Consider the following 22,356-nt stretch of genomic DNA (forward strand, 5'->3'; position numbering starts at 1 on the left):
TTCCATGTGTGCTTGATATGAATGTGTAATCTGCTTTTTTTGCATGTAGTCTCATGTAGATATCAATTAAGTCTAACTGGTCTGTTGTGTCATTTAAGGCCTCTGTGCCTTATTGATTTTCTGTCTTGATGATCTGTCCATTGATGTCAGTGGAGTGTTAACATCTCATACTATTGTTGTATTGTTGTCAGTTTCTCCCTTTATGTCTGTATTTGCATTATATGTTTAGGTGCTCTTGTATTGGGTGTGTTTGTGTTAACAAGTGTAATACCCTCTTGTATTGATCCCTTTATCACTGTATAAGACCTTCTTTGTTTTTCATTGTAGTCTTTATTTTAAAGTCTGATATGATTTTGTCTAAGTATTGCTACCCACACTTTGTCATTTTTGTTTGCATGAAACATCTTTTTCCATCCGCTCACACTGTGTGTGTCTTTACCCCTGAAGTGAGTCTCTTGTAGGCAGCATATTCAAGGGTCTTGTTTTTTTTTTTTTTAAATCCAGTCAGCCACCTTATGTCTTTTGATCTGAGCATTTAGTCCATTGACATTTAAAGTAATTATTAATAGGTACATACTTATTGCCATTTTATTACTTGTTTTCCAGTTGTGGTTACCATGGGGTTCATATATGTTGACTCATAATTATATCTACTTGTTTTAAACTGGTAGTCATTTAAATTCAAACACATTCTAAAAGATCTACATTTTTTACCTCCGTAACCCACATTTTGTGTATTTGATATCATATTCTACATCTTCCTGCTTGTTCCTTAACTGTTTATTTTAGTTATAGTTGCTTTTATACTTTTTTTGTCTTTTAATCTACATACTGGCTTATTTAAGTGATCTTCAATCCTTAGTGTGTATTTGACTTTCCTACTGGGATTTTCCCTTTCCTACAGATTCTTACCTCTTTTCAATTTAGAGAAGACCCTTCAACATTTCTTTTAGGGTAGGTTTAGTATGCTGAATTCTTTTAGTTTTTCCTTGTCTGAGAAGTTCTTTATCTCTCCTATTCTAAATGATAATCTTGCTGGGTAGAGTATCATAGGTTGCAGGTTTTTCCTTTTCAGGATTTTGAATATATCATGCCTCTCCCTTTTGGCCTGCAAAGTTTCTGCAGAGAAATCAGCTGATAGCCTTATGGGGATTCCTTTATATATGACACTTTGTTTTTCTCTTGCTGCCTTTAGAATTCTCTTTAACTTTTGCCATTTTAATTGTATGTCTTGGTGTGGGTCTGTTTGGGTTCATCTTGTTTGGAACCCTCTCTGCTTCCTGTATCTGGATATCTGTTTCCTCCTTCAGATTTGGGAAGTTTTCAACCATAACTTCTTCAAATCTATTTTTGATCCCCTTCTCTCTCTCTCTCCTTCTGGAACCCCTATAAAGCAAATGTTGGAACACTTAATGTTATTGGAGAGATCTCTTAGATTGCTTTCACTTTATAAAACGTGTTTTTCTCTCTGCTGTTCTGATTTGGTGATTTCCATGATTATATCTTCCAGGTCAGTTATGCATTTTTCCATATTACTTAACCTGCTATTCATTCCTTTTAGTGTGTTTTTTATTTCAGCTGTTGAATTCTTCATTTCTGATTGGGTGTTTTTTAATTTTTTGTTTCTAATTCCTTGTTAAAATGTTCAGTGTTTAGATCAATTCTTTTACCTAATTCAGTTAAGCTTTTTATTACCAATGTTTTGAATTACTTATCTGTTAAGTTGTTTATTTCCATTTCATTATTTGTTCAGGGTTTTTATCTTGTTCTTTGAATTGAGAATAGTTCCTCTGCCTTTTAATTTTGCTTTTCTCTGCTTCTATGAGCTAAGGTGAAGCAGTGATCTTTTGTGGTCTTGAAGGGGTGTTCTTATTTGGGAGTGTCCCTATGCAGACTGCACATGCCCAGTGCCTTTGATGGGAGGGCTGGATTTGATGTGGATGCCAGTCACATCTTTCCTGATGTTGTGCTGGCAGCTCTTACCTTGGTAGTGGGGTGTGACTGGGGATGGAGGGGCTAGAGTTGGCTCCTGGTGTGAGATGGGACTTTCTCTCTGTTCATTGGCTGTCACCTCTCTGTCAGGGGCGGGGTCTGATCCCAAGTTGCTGAAGCAGAAGCCCTTTGTGTCAGGCTCAAGCTGCCTCTGTTCCCTTTAAGTGTGTTTTTCTCTCTCCCAGCACCAAGACTTTTGCCCCGGAGTAGGGAGTGCTGAAGCAAGTGGGGCCTTTCACATACAGAGGTTCAACGCACTGCTTGTGTAGGTGTCTGTGGCTCCTTCAGGTGCAACCCATGGTAGAGTCTTTTCCCTGGTCATGGCTGTCCCACATCCAGTGCCACACTGTGGCACAGACTGAGTAGAGCCAGAGCATTCACTTGGCTTTGGCTGGGGTGCATGGTGAGGTGGTTGTGGGAAACCCAGCAACCACCCAGACCTCTCCTCAGAGGCAAGACCCCTTTTCCCCTCACAGCTGATTGCTGTTCCCAGCCTCCACTGTGCTCCACAGGGGAGGGGAGCCTGAATGGTTTCTCTGTGTTTATGGGGTAGGGAGGTGTTGAGGTGTGGTACAGTGGGGCCCAGAGTGGCACGGTTGTGGGAAATCCGGCAGCTGCTAGAGCAGACCTCTCTTCACCCTGCGTCAGAGGCAGGCCAGTGCTCACGCCTCATGAGTAGAGTCCAGGCTTCTCCAGCCTTTCTGTCTGTCCAAGCAGTCCAGGAGGCTTGTCTCCTCCACATCGGACCCCAGGACTGGGACACCCAGTCTGTGGCTTGACCCACTCACTCCCCAGGGTGGGTATCCACTTTTGCAATTTCTTATTTCCTCTGAGTTCCCTCCCAGGAGCACAGGTCCCTACCCAATCGCTTTTCTTCCATTCCTGTGTGATTACCTGTGTATCTTCCTTACAGCCTTGGTTGTACAGTCCTTTTTCCAGTTTCCAGTTAGTTTTCAGTGAGAATTGTTCCACCTGTAGGTGTATTTTTGATGTGTTCATGGGGGGAGGTGAGCTCCACATCCCCGTACTCCACCATCTTGATCTTTTCTCCTCCATGTTGGGAGTTTTTTGGTTAGTGATTCAATCTCATTACTCATTAGTCTGTTCAGATTTTCTGTTTCTTCCTGATTCAGTCTTGGTAGGTTGTATGTTTCTAAAAATGTATCCATTTCTTCTAGGTTATGTAGCTTTTTGGCATATAATCTTTCATACTAGTTGCTTATGATTCAGTGCATTTCTGTAGTTCAGCTGTAATGTCTCCTCTTTCACTTCTAATTCTCTCTTTTTTCCTTAGTGCAAGTAAAGGTTTGTCAATTTTGTTTATCTTTTCAAAGAACCAGCTCTTAGTTTCATTGATCCTTTCTATTGTTTTTCTGGTCTCTACTTCATTTATTTCCATTCTGATCTTTATTATTTCCTTCCTTCTGCTAACTTTGGGCTTAACTTGTTCGAGTTCTTGAAGTGTAAAGTTAGGTTGTTTATTTGAGATCTTTCTAATTTCTTAATATATGCATTAAGGCTCTAAACTTTCAGCTTTTACTGCATCCCACAAGATGTGGTATGTTGTATTTCCATTTTTATTTGTTTTGAGATAATTCTTAAATTTCCCTTTTGATTTCTGTTTTGACCTAATGGTTGTTTAGAAGTGTGTTGTTTAATTTCCACATATTTATAAATCTTTTCACTTTCCTCTGGTTGTTTATTTCTATTTTCATACCATTGTGGTCAGAAAAGATAGTTGGTATGATTTTATTCTTCTTAAATTTGCTAAGATTTGTTTTGTGGTCAGTATGATCAATCTTGGGGACTGTTCCATGTGCACTTGAGAAGAATGTGTATTCTGCTGCTGTTGGATGTAGTGTTCTATATATGTCTGTTAGTCCATTTGTTTTAAAGTGTGCTTCCAACATTTCCTTGCTGATTTTCTATCTGGACAGTCTTTCCATTGCTGATAGTGTGGTATTGAAGTCCCCTACTATTATTGTATTGTCAGTTTCTCCCTTAAGATCTATCAGTATTTGTTTAATATGTTTTGGTGCTTGGGTGTTGGGAGTGTATGTGTTTTTTTTTTTAATATTTATTTATTATTTTTTCTGTGCTGGGTCTTAGTTGCAGCATGTGCAATCTTTTACTTGTGGCATAAGGACTTCTTAGTTGTGGCATGCAGACTCTTGGTTGTGACATGTGGACTTCTTAGTTGCGGCATGCAGACTCTTAGCTGTGGCATGCATGTGGGATCTAGTTCCCTGACCAGGGATCGAACCAGGGCCCCCTGCATTGGGAGCGCAGAGTCTTACCCACTGGACCACCAGGGAAGTCCCAGGAGTGTATGTGTTATGATTGTTGTCTTCTTTATGTGTTGACCACTTTATCATTAGATAATGACCTTCTTTGTCTTTTGTTACCCTTTTTGCCTTGAAGTCTATTTTATCTAAGTATGACTATGCCCACCTTCTTTTGGTTTCTGTTTGCTTAAAATAACATCTTCCATCCTTTCACTTTGATCCTATGTGTCTTTAGAGCTGAAATAAGTAAAAACTGGGATGATGATCTCTGCACCTTGAATAGTGCTGTGTAATTTTACACAGCTGCCTCAGTTTCTATTTGCCCAGACAATGATTCCCAAAGGCCGGTGCTTCTCATCACATCCTTTGGCTGTCTTTTGCTCCCAACTTAAATGACTATCCATGTACTCTTGATGCAACTGCCTAAGAATTTATCTGCAAATCGTTGTGGAAAACAAAGAGAGGAATAATAGGCTAAGTATCTTACTAAATTGTTGGTACATCTATGTTCCGTGTTATTGTATGTTTATGAACACTAAGCCCAACCTGATTTGTATGTCTTGTTTAGTACCACTAAAAATGTCATTTTGACACTAAGTGCAGTATTTTACTGTTGAATTATTTTTTAAGTACTATTTTTTAATGTATTTATACACATATCATAGGAACTATCAAGAAACCTTGAGCTAAGTACTAACAGTTTCCAGCGACAGTTGCTTGCTGAAAGGAAAAGGGCATATGAGACTCATGATGAAAATAAGGTTCTTCAAAAGGAGCTACAGCAACTATATCACAAATTAAAGGTAAGCATTTGATTTTAAATGGCATCATTTCTCCCTATGTTATATATTAGATGAAAACTCTATTTTAAAACACTGTTATCATTTATATTCGGAACTTTGGTACAATATCATTTACAAAATTCTAATATTTTCTTTGGCACTTACAAAGAAAATATTTGTTAATATAATCTCTATAACCAAAAATGAGACATTAGAAACACTAATAGGAATGATATAACTGAAAAGTTATAAAATCCTGCAAGAAAGTTATGGGAACTAGTTTTTCTGTGTTGCATGGTTGAATAATTCAGTGTTCTTCCTCAGATAACCCGATGATTGATTATTTTTAAAGTTGTTCCATATAATGCCCTTCCTTTTCACAGTGTTTAGAGGAAGCATTAGAATTAATTAATTCTGTTAAAGTAGGTGTTCTTAATTCTATCCAGAGGTCATTGATGGGTTGAAATTTTGTGCAACATGTAGTGTTTATGCATTATCTTGCATAGAATTTTCATTTTGTTAATCAAATTCTCAGAGAAAGCCATAGCCGCAAAATGGTGAAGAACACTTGTGTTTTAAAAAATGGTCTAATTTTTAACTTGACATTAATTTGGAATCCACATTTGAGAGATGCTAATTAAATTCTTTGTGTGGCTAAGCCTGGAAGTCAGTTGAAGACATTACTGTATCATGTAGGAGTGGGTAGAAAATGAATTTTGCCTTATTCTGATTTTCGTGGCTGCTAGTGCATATTGGACCTTTAATGGAGAATCATTGCTCTACCGTAACCTAAATGTCCTAAAGACATTCCTCTCTGTAGTTGGTAGTTACAAAGGGAAGCTGAACTTAGGTATATTCCAATTTGGTGAGGAAAATACCAGTTGAAAAGATGAGGATTTTTGTTTTATTTTAAACTGAGACTCTACATTCTTAATTGTGTTGGGTTTGTTTTCAGGAAAAGGAGAGAGAACTGGACATAAAAAACATATATTCTAATCGTCTGCCAAAGTCTTCTCCAAAGAAAGAAAAAGAAATTACATCAAGAAAAAATGGTATAGTAGTTATTATTGTTGAAAACCATTGTAGTTATTAATAATAAAATAAATTAATTTTGAAGTAGAAGGAAGATGAGGGGAAAGAACTTTATTGAAATAAATTTCCTTATAGGTACTTTTCAGAAATCCTTTCACTTTCTCAGTTTTTTCCCTTGAGGTCATTACAGTTATGTTTTACATAATTAATTTTTTTTTTCTTATGGTAACTTATTTTTCTAAACTTTTATGAAAATTCATAAGCATACTCTACAAAGGAGATTATAGTATGATAAACCTTTATTCATGTATCACCACCTTTAACAGTTATACATTTTATTAATTTTATTTCACCTATTTTTTCTACTTTTTTTCTAGAGTATTTTAAAGCAAATCCCAACTGTCATTTCATTTCACTCATAAATACTTTGGTATTTTTATGCATATTCTTACTTTTTTAAAAAACAAAAGTGTAATTTCCTTCTTCTCTGGTTTGCAAAAAGTTGAAAACATAAACTTTGTAAAAGTTTAATAGATTCATCCCTCAGAGTTGTCCTCAAATGACAAAATTGCCAGTAAATCCTAGAAATAAAAACAGTAATAGTGAGTAGTCATGGAGCTGAGAAACATGCATTTTCTCATTTAGAGGGTGAACATATACCAGTTGAATTCCATATATCTTAGCACTGTTCAATACAATTAGAGAAATTCTTTTATAATTTTCATGGTAGCTGCATGCCAGAGTGATTTTACAAACCAGTGTACAAAAGAAGTACAAACCAGTGAAGACTTCGAGCTGGAGGAATATCCTATAACACCACAAACAGTTATGTGTTATGAAAACAAATGGAAAGAACCTGAACGTCTTTCTTTGGTGAGTTTAGCAATATGATTAGGTACTAAATTCTAGGTTTGAAGTTATTCCTAAATGCACAATATCAAACATTTAAAAATTTCAGCAATGAAGCTAGTGCCATAGCTGTATAAATACGCAACTAGCCTTTTACAGGGAAAGAGATAACATATGTGCATTTTACTAAACTCCTTTGGATTGACTCTTAGTTAACACTGCATCTTTCAGATGCTTCAGAAATGTCAATTGTACTTTCTAGGTTGGAGGAAGAAGAAAAGAAAATTTTCTAAGTTTCTTACCTTTTACGTCTCTTACCAAATAGTCTCTAAAAATCCTTCTGGCGTTTATGTTTAATAGCAAGTTATAGTAGCTTTCAAATGATTTGTTAGAATTTGACCACATTTAATTTTTGGGGCCTCCTGTGTAAGAGAATTTTATAGGTTAGCTGAATGTCGAGCAAAGTAATTGCAGTGGAATCTGACTTTATATCATTCAAATTAGAGTGGAATTCAGGAGGTCTGTGTTGCATCTTCATTTAAAAGGACTTATGTTGAGTATTGGAAGGTCCTTTTCTCTAATAGGGTTTTATCTTTAGTGTTTACAGTTGAAAGTCTAAGGAAAACAATATACGAGGGATCCTGCATATTTCATATAATGCTATATTTTTGATACTACTTGTAAGTATCCCAGGGATCCTGAGATCTCTTCCTGTGTGTGGACTGAATTGATTCCTGTGTGTACTCTAGTTTTGTTTTGTTTTTTTTCCTTTATTTTGTTTTTGTTTTACAATTTAGATAAGTTAGCTGTATCTGCTAAGTGTGTTTCCTCCTATATTTACAAATCCTTGAGACTAGATCATGTTAATTTTTTTTTTCTTTTTGAAAAGGTAAAGTGTGGAATAGCAAAGTAATTCTTAATTTTAGAAGGGTAAAAAAATTTGCCCTTTATAAGATTCAGCAGAAGCAGCAGCAGCAACCTGATATAGTGAAAGAGGATATAGCCCTGGAGTTAGCACTGCGTTTTAATTAAATGACAGTTCTAACATTTTAGTGACTTGTGTGACTTGTTGGAGCCTCAGTTTCCTAATCTATAAAACAAGGGTGGGTTACCCTTCAGGGTTGTGGTAATAACTAATCACGAAGCTTCTAAAGCTCTTAAGACTAATCCTGTCACTTTAAGGGGTCCCAGCAAATGGGAGCTCTGTTAGTAAAAGTACAGGCTGTTGCTATTGGAAAGAGACCCAGAATACAGTGGCTCAAGCAAGAGATAAGATTCTTTCTCTTGTAATAAACTGAAGGTCAGTGGGTAGTCCGGGATAGGTAGACACGTTTGTTCCATGGTAGCCATTGTCTGTCATATTGTTTTTCCGTCATAAAGCGTGTAACCGCATCTGTGTGGTTACAATTGTCTTATCATACCTGGGAGAAGGAGGAATGAGGAAGTGGAGGGCAAGCAGCTTTTGTTTTTATAAATGTGATCAGAAGTTGGGTACCTACTTCCACTCACATGCCACTGGTCCTGTCTGGCTGCAGGGGAGGCTAGCAAATGTGGTCTCCAGTCAGGCAGCCCTGTGCTCTGCTGAAACTTAAGGGATTCTATAACAAAAAGGAAGAAGGGGAAAATGGATACTAGGGGACAATTCTCCACAGATCCACTAGTAATAAATTTTACTTTTATTAAGAAAAATTACACACACGCGTGAAAGGGACCATAAGAAACAATAAATTTGGAGTTTACATTTTTATTTGATTTAAATATTATAAGATTTATTAATTGGGGACCTTGGGCATAGTATAAACTTGAAAGATTCTATGCCATTGTCACTGCCGGTGTTACAGCTCAACACCATATCACTTGGCCTTTAATAGTTGATGAATAGCCTTTATTGGTTAACTGAATTCATCAGATTTTGTTGTGAAATGTGCAAAGTAAGGATACCTCTTTTTTTTTTTTTTTAATAAACATTTATTTTATTTATTTTTGGCTGTGTTGGGTCTTCGTTGCTGCGTGCGGGCTTTCTCTAGTTGTGGCTAGCGGGGGCTACTCTTTGTTGCGGTCGCAGGCTTCTCATTGCGGTGTCTTTTGTTGCGGAGCACGGGCTCTAGGTGCGTGGGCTTCAGTAGTTGTGGCTCCTGGGCTCTAGAGCACAGGCTCAGTAGTTGTGTCACACGGGCCTAGTTGCTCCGCGGCATGTGAGATCCTCCCAGACCAGATCTCGAACCCGTGTCCCCTGCATTGGCAGGTGGATTCTTAACCACTGTGCCACCAAGGAAGCCCAGTAAGGATACTTCTGATACTTGTCTCTTCAGAATTTTATGTAGGGTAGTGGCTTTGCTTCCATTATATTGGTTCTGATATGTTTTCCAAATGCCTCTTTAAAACTTTTAACTAAAGTAAGAAATAATCTTGTGTGCTTTTGAAAATCTTTCAAAGGTGGTAACTTGTACCTTGCTGCTTTAGAAATGGAAAATTTGCTTTAATTTCTAACAGTTGGGATTGTGCTTAATGGGAGATAAATCTATGATATTTAAATTGCTTTTCCCCCCTTTTCCTGCATGTGAACTTGCATTTTAAAAAACATGTATAATAGGATCTGGAATCTCAAGAGAGAGATGATCATGAAGAAGCAGGGATTCTAAACCCGATTGTGGAAAGAGAAGACAAATTTGTTAAAGATCAAGGACTCCATGCTGTGAAACAGGAGGCTGAGAAGCTGGAGGATGGTAAGAAAGAGTTTAAGCAAGTGATAAGTCAGCATCCCTTGGAAAAGAAAGGGTTAATATCCCCTAATATCTTCCAGCTGAACAGTGAATTGGTTATACAGAACAAGAAAAGGTTGATACAGTGGTGGGGGGAGTCTATCAAGTGTCACAAACATTTGAATGAAGTTACTAAGGAAAGAAAAAGAATGAAGACTAAGTCAGTTGCTATTTGGGATTAGGGGATAGAAACAAGTTACCTTCAGAAAATTCAGATGAAGTAGAATTCAGTTGAAAGGGGAAAAAGATTCTTTGTGTATTAACTAAAGCTTGATGAAGAGATAACTGAAAGACAACCCTGTTCATTGGCTTGACCTTGAGACTATCTAGTCTGTAGACCAGCCCAAACATTAAAATCAATGAATTGTGAGGCCTTGAATATATTCCTATAATTTTTCTTTGGTTTTAAAATATAAAATAAATCTTTTAACATACTCAACCATTAATGTGGAAGTTTAGTGAACCAATTCACATAGTTTCAGATACTGGAAATGAAGTTCAGGAATAAATTCATTTCCATTTGGATAAAATGTCTTAAAGGTATAAGCGAGAAGGATCCCAGACTCTAATCCTTTGCATGTATTTTATTAATTATGTATTAGTTGCTTACAGAGAAATACTGTTTTTCCCTTAAAGTTAACAAAAAATCATGACCTAATTGTTGCTTAGAGTATGTATATTTTTTTGTGTGTATTTAAAACAATCTAACAGTTGAAATAGAAGCCACATTTATATCACTGTTGGCTAAACCACAAAGGAAGACGCTTGCACGTGTTAAACTATAGAGTAGAAAATAGGTATTATGGTCAGTTCTGTCTAGGAACCAGGAAAAGGAATAAAGTAACAGAAGACTATCACTTCTCTTTGTCATTTTTGACTGATTTTTTTTTTTCCTGGAGTCTGTGTGGAATTATCTGATTATCAGTGAGAATATGTGCCATTTACTAAGGTTACCAAATGCGTAGTGTTCTTACATGTTTTAATATTTTTAGTTTTTTCATTTAGAAATCCTTTCAAAATTATAGCAAAGTGGCAATAATAGCCAGAGAACCACTTAAGAGTAAGTTGTATACTTCATGCCCATATCCCATATCCTAAAATACTTTCATATGTATTTCTCCAAAATGAGGACATTCTCTTTTATCATTCCAGTATAGTTTAACTTAAGGAAATCTAACTTTGATACAACACATTTCTCCAATCTGCCGTCCACAGTACAGTTTTATCAGTTGACACAGTATTGTCCTTTATAGCATTTTCTTCCCTTTAGGATGTGATCATGAATTGCACTTAGTTCTCATATCTCTTCAGTCTCCTTTCATCTAAAACAGCTTCTCAGCCTTTTAAAAATATTTTGTGAGATTAACATTTTTCATGAACACCGACCCATTTTTTTAGTAAAATGTTTCTTGTTTGGGGTTTATCTGAAGTTTTCTGTTAATTAAATTCAGGTTATTGCATCTTCTGTCAGAACACTACATAAGTGATGTTGTGTCCTTCTCAGGGTATGACATCCAAAGGTTCAATTTATTTTTAAATTTAAAATAAAATTCTTTGCTCCACCCATCCCACCATCCTCCATTCAGTGTACAGCACACTATTAGGTATAAAAAATAGGCAGAGAACCTTCTTTCTCACCCCTAACTTGAAGAACAAAATTTTTTCTATAATTGTGAATCTTAAATATATATTAAGTATATATTATTTTTTGAAACCCTAAATATCAAGTTATAAAAATGAAATTTATGGTGTCCACCCTCACTGTACTGATCATACAGAAATTAGATAAAGCTATTATTGTTTTGTAAAAAATGAGAGTTGAGTTTTCTTATTTGAAAATACTACTATAAAATCCCATTTTTAAAATTTGATTTTCTACAGAGTGGGAAAGAGAAGAACTTGCTCAAAAGCAAAAGGAAAAGACATCTTTGTTGGAGAGAGAAGAAAAGCCAGTGTTGGAAACTGGAAGATACCAGATGGAAACGTACCAAATTCAAAATACTGATAAATTGGAAGACGAGGAAGAAGAAAGGCTAAAGAGAGAAATGCTACTTGCTAAACTGAATGAAATCAGCAGAGAACTCCAAGGTTCTCGGAATCCAAAATATCCTTCTCTGCCATTGCTTCCTGATTTGGAATCAAAACTGCGCTCCCCAGAGAGAAACCCCAAAACACACACATTCTTTGAATCCTCAGAGAGATTATTTAATGGGCATCATTTGCAAGACATCAGTCTTTTCAATACAAAAGGAGATGGTCAGAATCCGGGCAATATTAGAAAACCAGCCTCTCCAGATGAGCTGGCATTTGGTAGCTATGTGCCTTCATTTGCGAAAACATTAGGGAAGTCAAATCCAGTTAGCCAAAAAAGTAGCCTTTTGGATTTCCAAAGAAACAATATAGAGAAATTTAGTAAAGACAGTGTAGATTTAGTTACAAGAAAAGAGAAAAAAGCTAATCTGATGGAGCAGCTATTTGGTGCCAGTGGCGGCAGCAGCGTTTCCTCTAAAAGCAGTGACCCAAATTCTCTGGCTGCCACCAATGGAGACTTTGACCCTCTAGATTTTCTCCCTGGGGATAAAAGCAGCAGGGGTAGGGAATACGATGACGATGACGACTTTTTCTTCAGCGAAGGAAGAAGTTTTAATCCAAATAGACACCAATTAAAACATGCAAACAATAAACCGGCAGTAAAAGCAGTTGATTCTGTAGAAGATGAAATTGAAGAAGTAGCACTGAGATGACTGACTAGAGTATATATGTTTTCCAATTGTAAATATTAAAATGTTTTAATACAGTATTTATTATAAACATAGACTTTTTAATAAATATTAAGAAGTCCTTATTAAGCAGTAGTTTTTAAAGTATAAATACAGCGGAAATAAAAAGTAGATCATATCACACCGCATAGCTAGTTTGCCAAGAATGAAGCATGCTCTTTTGACTGAAACCAAAAATAGAGATGCATCTTTCTTACTTTCTTTTTACAAATAGGTTTTACCTCTGAATCAGCTCAGTGGGGAGTTTTACTCCATTGGTGTACCATATGCATTTTCTCTTTTATCCCTATTTATTTATTTATTTATTTTTGGCCCTCTCCTCTCTGAGCTAAGTACAGTCTTCCCGCTGATTGTCGAATGGAAATGAAGAGTGAGGGGCTCTGTTGGGAAGTGTGGCAAGGCTGAGGTACTCTCTTAAGTGGAACCGTGACAATATGGGGACTTGCCATTCCTCTGGACGTAACCACAGTTAAATGCTACTCATTTCCTAATTACAGAGTCTCGTTAAATCACTTCCCTACGACTGTGCTAAGACATTAGGTTGACTTGAGAAGATGGTTTGTCTGTTTGCGTGGACAGTTCCCTCTCATGGCTCCCAGAGGCTTGGGTGCAGTGTAATCAGGAATTCATTTTCTCGATCTCCTACGCTTTTTATATCTCAGTGACTAGATGTGAGAGTTCATACCAAATACACGGAATAGAAGAAATTTCATCCCAAAATAGCAAGATTTTCAACTCAATTATGTTTCCAGAGTAACGTAACTAGGAAATTTTAATAGGTACTTTTAAGATTTGAACTTACTGTCAAACCAAAGAGACAACGATAGTGTGATACTATTGGACTTACAGGGCTAATTTTAAAGCAACCGTGGTTAAAATTGCTTTAGAGATGGGGCCCCTGCCTTGCTGAGTAGGGTGGTTGATTTTCTGTTGAAAAGTGTTTGGTCTTTTGCTGTTTGTAGCTCACTTCAGCTGCAAAGGAGTTGATGACCTTGGATTATGCTAGGCATGATCGGTCTTTAAGCAGCAGTAATACACCACCAACCAAGGAGAAAACACAGTTCAGATGAAGAGTGGTGGAAATAGTGCATCAGGGGAAGAATAAATAAATGTTGATTGGCACTTTTTCTAAAGTGAACTGTTGTTTTCAAGCATTTACTACATATTTGCTCATAGTATGATTTCTCATGCCAAGCATACATACTGATGAGGGGACTAGAGCTACTGTTTTATCTTGAGTTCTTATAAATGCTTATTATTGAATATAATTTCATAATTATTTGACAAGACTGACCTGGTTAGGTCTCTAATTAAAAGATGTTACCACCTAGCATCTTCTAAATTGTGTTCCTGTTATTTACTGGGAACTGAATCTCTCAAAAGTGCTAAACTATATTAAAAATTTTTTAATAAAGAGTTTTCTATGACTGATATAAATAAGCATTTAGTATATTGTAAATCATTCTAATATATGTAAACCACAATATTATTGTAATGCAGTTCTTGATAAAATATTATGTAATGTTAATTTTGTTCATAGCTGCTAATTTTTCAGCCAAAAGTATTCTAATTTTTAGGGTTTTTTATTTTGTTCTAAAGGCTTTTGTAAAAAGTCCTTTAGTAAAGTTTTATATTCAGGTCATTTTAATTAGTCTCTTGCTTTTTTCTACCTGATGTTTTCTAGTCTTTTTAACCAGATGCAATAAAGCAGAATTATTAAATTAAACCTAAAATTAAGTTATAGACTTAGAAGCATTATGGTGTTAAGCATTAAAATGGGAGATTGTAGAGAACAAGTTTTTCTTTATGAACAAACCTTAGTGAATAACTTTTTTTTCTAAATGTCAAGTTAAATTTATTTGCACTCAGAACTCTAATTAATAAAAATTTAAAACACACTATGACTCTTTGTTTGAATGATACCTTCCTTAGGTCACTTGGGAAATATATAGTGGAAATAGGACCTGCAGGGTTTTTATTTCATTATTCACCTTTTTTATTTTCCTATTCAGTATTTTTAGTTGAAGTAGATGAATCTGCCCTAAGTCGGCTTAGACAGTATGCTTAGTCTTATCAGATAATTATAGTCTTAATGAATTCTTTCACCCTTAATAGCTGTCATAAGGGCATATATTGCTTATAATATTAAAAGGTGGGGGTAAGGAAGACTCGGTTGAATCATAAAATAAACACTTGAGGGCTGACTCACTGGTTTTCTGACCCTCATCCCCACCTCACTTTCAGACATACTAAACTTCTGCTGTCCCTGGCTGGGTGTTAACTTGGGTAGAGCCTGCAAGTCGGCCTGGTGAAAAGGGGATGGGAAATTGGTATTACAGTGACAGTGTGGATTTTTTAGGATTAAAGAAGTTACCATAAATTGTCAAGAAAGGATCCGCTTTTAAAGCTTTTTCCTCTCTACACAATAAATGCCCTTTTCACATTAAAGTCCCCTTTCGTATCGCTTGGAAGTGTTTTTTTGTTTTGTTTTTGGAGCAAAGAAGAGCATGTCATGCATTCATTCACTGACTGTTTGTTGAGTGCTCCCTGGGGGGGGGGCGCGTGGCACGGTGTGAGGTGCCAGGAGAGTAAGACCCTGCCTGTCCCTCAGTGTGGACCCAGAGCACAGCAAGCTCGGCTGCGTCCCTGCCCTTCCATCCACTCCCTGGGTGTCCTTGGGCTACTTAGCAATTACTGGTCTTCTATAATGCTTCCTAGGGTGGCTATGAGGAGTAAATTAAATGCTTTTAGGTTAATGTTTGGCAGAGTGCGATACATTATAAGCACTCAGTAAACATCACCTGTTGTTATCACAGTTGTTATGAGTCTCCTTTAGGGACTACTTGGAAAAAATAGAGCATAGGTATGTATACAAAATACATTGACATAATACTTTGAGTAAGATACAAGCAAAAAGAGCTTCTAAACCTCCAAGTTAACATAAAATACTGTACTCCTCAATATATTGTGCCTCTTAGGTCTGCACTTAGAACGTCCCTTTATTCGGCACTAACTGTATGATTCATGAGCTGGTTTCCTAATCTACAGAAGAGTAAGTAGAACAGCAAACTCTTGGAAAGCTTTTCTGAAGACAGTTTTAGTGACATAAGGAGAGGTAGAGAGCCTCATAGCAAAAAGACAATGAAATCCAGAAAACACCGGACTTTGATTGCATCATGTGACAATCCGTAGCCCAGCTCCCCCTCCATGTCTGTGTGTGTCCTCGGATGTGTTCAAAGCCTCTCTGTACCGCCCGTCCCCTCTAGGAGGTGGGGCTAATGATAGTACCTACCTCGTGGTAGTTGCATACAGTAAATGAGTTCATACATGAAAAAACTTAGAACCATTTGATGCTCAAATTGTTGATGTTTTGGAAAAGTAATGGAGAAAAGGGGGAATGAGGTGGTATTGTTGAATTCTATACGTGGCGGTTGGTGTTTTTATGTATGTGCTTTTTTTCACTTAATCCTCACAAAGCTTCTTCTAAAGAAGGCGCTTACTATTGCTCCCATTTTACAGTTGAGACTAACGGGTTGTAATATATGATAGATTACACAGGTAACAGGCTGCATTCAACAGTCTCAAGAAGTCCAAAGAAATATTTTAGGAAGAGTTTTGCAGCAGTACTCTTTAAGTGGTAAGTGACATAAACCCAAATGAGACTAGCTTACGCAGTACAAGGAAATTAATCTCGGCTTGAATCTGGAAAGCTCAAGAAAATGTGGTTTGCTCTGGAGGTTAAAACAGTAGTACTTACTACTCTGTCCACCTCTTACCGTATCATTTGCTGCGTATCATTTCCAGATAACTTCTACATTGGCTGACAGTATTGCAATGGGCAGCCCCAAGCCCTAGCATCCCTTCAGCTGGCACCCACCTCGAAAAGAGAAAATCTTTCCTGTAGTTCTGGCAAAGGTCCGCTTGGCTAGTTTACGTTGCGTGCTCGCCTGTAGGGCTGGTGGCATGTGTGTGGGAGGCGTGGACTCCCTCCTCTTAGCCCTCTTCATGGAATGATTGGTATTTCTCTGGAATGGGGGAGGCATTTTTCCCTGATGAAGACACTTTGGGCATAAAAAAGAAAATCATATTTACTGTATTTCCCAATTAATTTAAAAAAGTAATGGCTCTTACGGAAAAAAACATTGCAAGGCTCTTAATGGAATAAGCATTAGCTATTTACTCCATACGCCTTATTCCTAGGAACAGGCCATGTCTGTGATAAGATAGGATTTCACCATGGGCTTGTGTTACAAAGTTCATTTTGTTGTTAAAGGTGAGCAATTTCAGCGGTAGGTGAGTCTGCAAGACATTTAAACTACGCTTTAGAGTTCACAGAAAAGGCTTAGAGATCCAGATACGTATTTTCCCATAGTAAATGCTACACTTGTGAAATCTATATCTGTATATAAATGAAGACATTCTGTCTCAATCCAGCACAAAACAAAAATTAGAAATAGGTAGCCAGGGTAAGGTAGAAAGAACACAGGCTTTGGGGTTGGGAGTTTGTCACTTGCTAATTACAACCTTGGTCAAATAATTTCAGGTTCCTCGGATGGGGAGTAGGGCAGATCATATCTTACAGGGGTTATCGTGAGGGTTAATAAAAGGATGTATTCTTGAGAGAAGAGAATAAGTAAAACAGTGTGGCACGTCAGCAGAGGGAGAGCATCACCTCGTGAGTGTTTTACTTCCGTATCAACCGCCCCAAACTTTTGTTGAACAACAGATGCTTGTTAATATGGAATTGAAAAAACTAAACGTGCTATTTTACCCTGTAATCTGCCATCTTGGAAGTGGCTCTTGTCTTTACAGAGCCATGCGGAGGTTACGGTCTTCCACAGAAGGCACTTTGCTGCTTCTGGGAACAAGCAGCCTGTGGGAGAAGCAGTTTTACACACATAGTTTTGCTTCACTAGCCGTTTCCATGGAGGAGGAATAGATGGAAATCCGGAGCCCACACTGTGTTCTGAAGACAGGGCATTGAAATTCAGGGTGAAACCTCCCTGCCATAGAGCGAGAATCGCCCTGAATAGCATGGCCGAAAGCAGCTGCCTTGCCTCTCTCTCTGTAACTGACCTAAATATCAAATTTCAGAATTCCTGTCCCAGTGGATATTGATCCTGGCTAGGCATACTTTTCATACAATCTATATATATAACAGGACATCATAGATTTCAGATCTTTTTTTTTTTTAATCCTGATAAAAAGAACCCAAGAGTTACCCTACCTAGGCAATCGTGGATACTGAAAATTTCTGGGTACACCTGGGAACAAAGGTTTATTGAAGTCCTTTTGTTCTCCTATAAGAACTTCCCCCCAAATCTTAAATTTCGCTTCAATATTGGCTTCTAATTTCAATGATATCTGTAACTATTTACTCTCCTAAGCACTTACAGAGGAGCTCCTTGACTTAATCAGCACGTATCTGTTCTTTACTTAAAATATTTTCAGTAAAAACTAGAATCAGTAGAACCAAAGAACAGAGGCCAGGAAAATCTGTCATGTTATCACCTCAAACATTATCACCGGGGTCCAGAATCAATGGCACGCATCACTCCGAAGTCGAGCTTTATCATAAATGCGCACTCCTTGGTTCCAAGCAGGAAATAATGGCATTTCTCTGAACAATAACCACAGTTTTTCTCTTGAAGAACAGATATAGCATCATTTAAATAGACACATTTGCTTTACACTTGAGGCAGTAGTTCTCAAAGTGTGTCCCCACACCCACCCAGAGCTGCAGCGGTGTCCCCTGAGGAACTTGTTAGAAATGCTAGTTCTCAGGCTCCACTCCAGACCTCTGGAATTAGAAAGTCCAGGGGTGGGTCAGCCTGTATTTGAAGAGGCCCTCCAGGGGATCGCACTGCAGCTGAAGTTTGAGAACTACTGCTCTAAGCTAACCATAGGAGGTGGTGGTGAGGGGAAACGCTCCTACACAGACAGAAGTGGCTGCCTGCAACTTTTTTTGCAAATTCGAATCTCAGCACTGAGGGCTTGGGGTTCCAGTGTGCAGGTGCTGCATCTGGACTCACCTTTGCCCCTCACACTGCGTGCCACCTAGACTAGAAATAAGCCACTTCTTTACGGCTATAACCAGGTATGGTCTAACTGTTAGCTCTCTGTGGCTAACATATCAGAAGATCTGAACTAGTCAGGAAAGAGAAACGCCTTTGTAACAACCAGCACCAAAAAGATTGGGTAGTTCATATGTCATTCCTCCATCACAGCCTATCACCTCCAAGCTTCCAGAAAAGCTTTCCAAACATCCTCCAGCACTCCCTGAAGGAAAACTAATCAATGTGGTTTAAATTTGACATTACATCTAAAAGTTCAGCTTTCTCAAAGTTTGAGGTGTGTGTGTGTGTGTGTGTGTGTGTGTGTGTGTGTGTGTATGTTTGTATGTGTGTGTGTACTTAATGATCCAGGCAAGTAGCTTTCTGTGCCTGAGGTTTAAGAAATATTAAAATTATCTAAAAGAAATTAGCCTATATACAGGGAATATGTTAAATAAAAGAAAAATTTGAACTAAGTATTCAGATTTCTCATGTCCACTCCTTAGCACTGCTGAAGACATGTATATAAACAAGAATGCCTATATACATCCAGGGGAAGTTTTTATTTCTAGACAAAGTAGGCCATGTTTTCACAAGTTTGGATTTTGTTTGCTGTACAAAGTCTCCATCTGTCTTTCTCTGGCTTCCTTGATTTATGCATCTATTACCCAAAAAAAACCCTACCTCATCTCAGACAGACCTGTTTCTGTGTAATCTGTTATAAACATATATAGATATAAAGAGATAAAGATGGGGCCGGATATCAGGCCATGTAAAATAACGGTGGTGATTATGGGGAGTTTGGACTTGTGGTTGAAGGGACATAGCGGTGATGAAATTAGCTCTGTTTCCAAATGTGTGCTCAAGAGAAACATGTTTCTCCAGGGCTTAGTTCCCTTAAAATGCATCACCACTAGAAAGTGTACATTTAGAGAGTGCCTTGAAATGTAGTGGGGTTTCAAGTTTGAGAATATCTATAAAGCTATGATTATTCCAATGTAATTTTGACCCTGGAACTAGCAATCTCTTAGAGTAATAATATATTGGTTCTGACACCCCTACTGCAATCATAACTTTACCAATTTCATTGCTACTCTGCTTCTTGATAAACATGTTCCAGAGTAAAAAGTTCTCTTTATAATCAAGAAAATTCTTCCCTTATGCCCTTTTACCAATAGTTCTCATTTTCAGCTGTGGCTTAATTTCTCTTTCTGTTTTTAAGTATCTTTTTGATTAACTGCGAAGTTTGATGGAGACCAGCAGAGTAATTAAATCTGTGTATATTGTCAGCTGGGTCTTTCCTTAGCTGCTGAGAGGTTGCTAGGATACTCTCTTAAAGGTACAATTCTCTTGATTAACTGCAAAACCCAGATTGCCCAAGTAAAATTTTTATTAATTCATAAAAATACAGGTCAGGATTACATTTAAATTTATAGCAAGATGAGTGCTATATATCTCTGGACGCTTTTAGCTTTACAGAAATGTGTGCAGGTACACTTATAAAGAATGTGTTTTTAAACAATTTAGTGGATGAGAATTAGTCACTTTTTTTGAGGGAGAGTGTTCCTTTGTGCTGCACAACATATATGGATTTGGAGCTGAAAGAATTCTGAATTTTAAATCACCACTAGGAAATACATCTCCATTGTGTCTATAGTAGTGCAGAAATCCTATTGTGATTATTATGATTATTAGTTACTGGTCTTTTCAATTCCAAAATTTCATAAAGTTGCCATCATTGTCTCTGGTTGATTTAATGAAATAAAATCAAGAAACCTACAAAGAAAAATAATTTCATCTGTAATAGTTTGATGTGATATGGACAGTTGTTTCAGAGGTTAAGTTCTAGCAAATGGGTTTAACTGGCTGGCATTTCTTCTAACAACTGTTTTATGGCTAGTAAGTCTGAAAATAACTGTGCCTAAATCTACTCACTGCCTATCATCCGGTTGTCCACTTTTTCGTTCATTTAACAAGAGTTTATGGAGATTCTATTATACAAAATGGAACTTAATAGAAGTCAAAAGAGGATTTTTGATGACATAAGAATTTCGTTGTGGAGCAATAACTTCTATACTAATGTGGAAAATGGATTAAACTGTTTAGGAATTGCAGATCAGAAATAATGAGAGAATGACATCACCAAGATGGTGACATAGGTCATTCCTGATTTGACTCCCTTTCACAAGAAGAACAACTAACAACTATGCAAGAATAAGACATCACTCAGAGAATCTCAGAACACGGGAGTGAGGTTGAAGCACCTCCTGCATCACACAGACCAAGACAGACTGAATGCAAGGGGGAGAGGAACAGCTACACGCTGACCGCATGGCCCTTTCCCCGGGCCAGCACAGCCCCGTGCCTACAGCGCCTCCAGTGGCAAAAGAGAACACAGCGGTGACACCCAGCACCGCCGGCACTGGGGTTCACTTCATGGGAACCCCTACTCTGGTTTCACCCCAGGGGGATCACAGGAGCATCTGTGGGCTCAACCACTGGGAATCTGATTGTGATGGAGAAAGGGAGGCGGGGCTTCCAACAAGCAGCGCTCGGATCTTGGTGGACTGAGTTCCTGCCTGCAGAGCCCAAAGAGTAAACCCAACCAGAAGCTTTGCTCTTCTGCAGCCCAATTTGGTGGCACAGTCTGACGAGGGAACTTGGTGGGGCGCAAGTCTGCCCAATTTGGGTCTCCTCCAATGAGGAGATCTGCCAGCCCTGGAGCCTGGTCTGCCCATGCCCAGCAGAAGAGCTGAGTCTTAGCTCCTCCCCCAGCCTCCCTACCAGAAAGCCTGTTCAGAAGAATTGGGGAGTTGCCTGAAGTGGGCTCTCCCAGTCCCACCCAGGCAGAAGTCTGGGTCACAGCCCCGCCCACCAGAGAGTGTGGTCTTTACCTACTCCTATCTTACCGGAAGGGCTGACAAGAACATCCGGAAGCTGCACAGCCCAGCAACTATTGAGCTGACAGGCAGGTGAGTGGGCAGAACCGGTGGCCCCCAGAGCAAAGTCAGTAGCACCTGTTCAGCCAGTGAAACTGGGGTGCAGGCTGACTTGAGTGAAGACCACAAAGAGCATTAGGGGCCTTAGAGATACTTAGCTGATGAACCTGGGTAGGGAAGCTAATTCCAGCAGGAGAAGAGAATGAGAAAGGGATAGAAAGTATATCTAAAGCAATAATGGCTGAAAACTTCCCAAGCTTGTGGTGAGAAATAGACCTCTGCATCCAAGAGCCCCAAAGGATCCAAATAGGTTGAACCCTAATAGGCTATACCGAGACACATTATGGCTAAATTGTCAAAAGTCAAAGACAAAGAATTTTAAAAGCAGCAGAAGTGAGAAGTTACATACAAGGGAAACCCCGTAAGACAATGAGCAGATTTCTTAACAGATCAACAGAGTGAAAAGACAATCTATGGAAAGGGAAAAAATATTTGCAAACCATATATCTGATAAGAGGTTAATATCTAAAATATATAAAGAACTCATACAACTCAATAGCAAAATTCAAATAAAGCAATTTAAAAATAGGCAAAAGACTTGAATAGACATTTTTCCAGAGAAGATATACGTAAGGCCAACAGGTACATGAAGATGCTCAACATCATTAGTCATTAGGGAAATACAAATCAACAGTACTTCAGTAAGAGATCACCTCACACCTGTTAGAATGGCCACCATCAAAAAGACAAGAGACGACAAATGCTGGCGAAGGTGTGGAGAAAAGGGAACCCTTGTGAACTGCTGGTGGGATTGCAAACTGGTACAGCCACTATAGAAAACAGTATGGAAGGTCCTCAAAAAATTGAAAATAGAACTACCAT

At 38.0% G+C, this 22,356-nt stretch overlaps 1 protein-coding gene across 1 annotated transcript in view; it reads left to right on the top strand.

Annotated features, from left to right (window-relative positions):
* LCA5 (lebercilin LCA5) overlaps positions 1-14,371 on the top strand; it is a 61,561-nt gene extending 47,190 nt beyond the window's left edge. The window contains exons 4-8 of the mRNA XM_059942093.1: positions 4,943-5,080; positions 6,015-6,111; positions 6,822-6,964; positions 9,534-9,666; positions 11,584-14,371. Of these exons, the coding sequence (XP_059798076.1) occupies positions 4,943-5,080; positions 6,015-6,111; positions 6,822-6,964; positions 9,534-9,666; positions 11,584-12,446 (1,374 nt within the window). The 3' untranslated portion in view covers positions 12,447-14,371. The remainder of the gene's footprint in view (positions 1-4,942; positions 5,081-6,014; positions 6,112-6,821; positions 6,965-9,533; positions 9,667-11,583) is intronic.
* Positions 14,372-22,356: the final 7,985 nt, after the last annotated feature.

The sequence above is a fragment of the Balaenoptera ricei genome, chromosome 12 (genome assembly GCF_028023285.1).
Source record: "Balaenoptera ricei isolate mBalRic1 chromosome 12, mBalRic1.hap2, whole genome shotgun sequence".
NCBI lineage: Eukaryota > Metazoa > Chordata > Mammalia > Artiodactyla > Balaenopteridae > Balaenoptera > Balaenoptera ricei.